The sequence below is a fragment of the Chinchilla lanigera genome, unplaced genomic scaffold (genome assembly GCF_000276665.1).
Source record: "Chinchilla lanigera isolate Chin_1 unplaced genomic scaffold, ChiLan1.0 scaffold00005, whole genome shotgun sequence".
Classification (NCBI taxonomy): domain Eukaryota; kingdom Metazoa; phylum Chordata; class Mammalia; order Rodentia; family Chinchillidae; genus Chinchilla; species Chinchilla lanigera.
The window spans coordinates 38982811-38985084 of NW_004955406.1; the positions used below are offsets into that span (position 1 = coordinate 38982811).

The window sequence follows — 2274 nt, forward strand, 5'->3', positions numbered from 1 at the left end:
CTTCTATGCTTGAAAATCTGAAAGATACTGGCTTGTCTCTGCCCCTCTTTAGGTGGCATCATTTATCTTAAGTAGTCTAGAAAACTCAGAATTAGGGTTTGCATCTAGATGTCCCCCTGAAGCCTCATAAACCAACAGATGGGGTTTTTCAGAGGTGACTGGATCGTAGGGGCATAATAGTTATCAGTGGATAAGTAAAGTCATCATTTTTTATTTATTTTGGTTTTTTGAGACAAGGTTTTGCCATGTACTTCAGCCTGGCCTTGACCTCACTGTGTAGCCCAGGTTGGCCTTGGATTCATAGCGATCCTTCTACCTCAGCTTCTCAAGTGCTGGGATTACAGGTGTGTGCCACCATGCCCAGTTGTTCATCAATTTAGAGTTAACATCTATGTCACATTTCAATTACAGATTTTTACTTTTAAGTCTTCTGCCAGTGTCATCCATGTTTGGTTCTGCTTATTCATATGGTCTTTAACAGCACCCAACATTAAGTATACACCCAAATAATAGATAAAAAGGGTGATCATAACTCCACTGATGAGTTTATAGCTAAATGTAATAGTGGGAGGTGAAGCCTGGTGGGTTACAGGGCATGTGGCCTAGAAAAGTGTATCTTCCTCCGTCGTCCCTTATCTCTGCTTCCTGCATCCATGCCATGAGCTGTTTCTCCTCTGCCATGCCGCCCTGCCTCGGAGCCAGCCAACTATGCAATGAAACCTTTAAAAACTGTGAGCCAAGATAAACCTTTCCTTTAGAGTTGTGGTGTTGGGTACTGTGTCTTACTGACGAGAGAAGTAACTAAGGTGTCATATATCTTATCTTGCCCAGGATATTTCTCCTTTACATCTTTTATTCTAGTGCAGGTTCTTGTTTTGTTTTGTTTTGTTTGGCAGGGTCTTGCTAAGTTTCCCTGGATGGGCTTGAACTTGTGATTATCATACCTTGGTCTCCCAAGTAGCTGGGATTACAGGCATGTGACACCACATCTGGCTTTCTAGTGAAGTATTTTTTTCTCTTCCTTTTTTGGGAACTCAACTCCAGACCTTCACAGTGAGCTATATTCCTTGGTCCTTTTGAAAAATTTTTTATTTTTTTGAGACAGGATTTTGCTAAGATGCTAATTGCCAGGCAGGGCTTGAATTTGTGCTCTACTTGCCTCAGCTTCCCAGAGTGTTAGGATTAACGGGAGTATGCCACCATGCTCAGCTTTGTTTTGTTTTGTTTTTGTTTTTAGAATCAGGGTTTCCCTGTTAGTACAGGCTGGCCTTGAACTCACTATGGAATCCAGGCTGGCTTTGAACTTTTGATCCCCCTGTCTCAGCCTCCAGACTGCTGTGACTAGAGGTGTGAACAACCTGGCTTCTAGTGTGGTTATTAAAAAAAAAACAAGGCCTTTCATTCTCCAAAGAGTCTGAGGTTGGAGAACTGACTGCATGGACAATCAATCATGCATGAACACCCAACTCAGTAGGAGCAGTGCTTTACCAGTTTTTAGATTTATTTGTCCATCCACAAACCATTTCCAAACCCAATCCTACCAGAATCATCATTGCTCCCACTCACTCTACTCTTCCTCAGGCTCTGCCCAGACTTTGATCCCTCTAATCAGGAGCCAAGATTCCTGAGGTGCTACCACTAGCAGTTTTATACAACTTATTTGCTCTTCAGAATCTTCATAAAACACCCTCTGGTCCAAATTCCCTGCCACCAGTGGCCCCAAAAGGGTGTAGTGAGCACAGCCTTTCACATTCTCCAGGCGGTTGTAGCCCAGGAGGACTTGTCCCCGCTCCAGTCGGAACATCCCTTTGATTTCAGAGCCCGTGTTTACCACAATCCGGGTGACTTTTTGCGGTCTATCTAGAATTACCATCAGGTAGCTGCCTTCCAAAGGATCCAGGGTGGAGAAGCTGTCTTCGCTCAGGACATAGGCATACTGTGGGATGTCTTTCTTGGTCATCATGTTGGTGAAGACGACACCAGCGGGGTTGTCTGGTTCACCAAAGTCCATATCTTCCTCCACAGGAAAGCAGGCAGCCTCAGACTCAGAGTAATTGCTCATGTGGGAGAATATGGAGGTGCCTAAACGAATCGGGACATTTTGAACAGACAAAAACGGGAGTTCAGAGAGAAGGACATGCGTGGGAGTGTCCTTGGGGAAGAGGAGGAAGAAGGAAGCCAGGCGGGCGAGGTCACTCGTGTGGAAAACTTTCCCAGAGAATCTCAGGCTGGAGAACTCTAGGACCGCCCAAGGGAGGTCCTTCCAAGCCTGTA

General features: G+C 45.0%; 1 protein-coding gene across 1 annotated transcript in view; it reads right to left on the reverse strand.

Moving 5' to 3' along the window:
- Positions 1 to 1480: 1480 nt before the first annotated feature.
- The window catches only part of LOC102006540 (alpha-1,3-mannosyl-glycoprotein 4-beta-N-acetylglucosaminyltransferase C-like), a gene marked incomplete in the record, with an annotated part of 4234 nt that continues 3440 nt past the window's right edge, over positions 1481 to 2274 (reverse strand). The window contains 1 exon segment of the mRNA XM_013503363.1: positions 1481 to 2274. Coding sequence (XP_013358817.1) covers positions 1568 to 2274 — 707 coding nt within the window.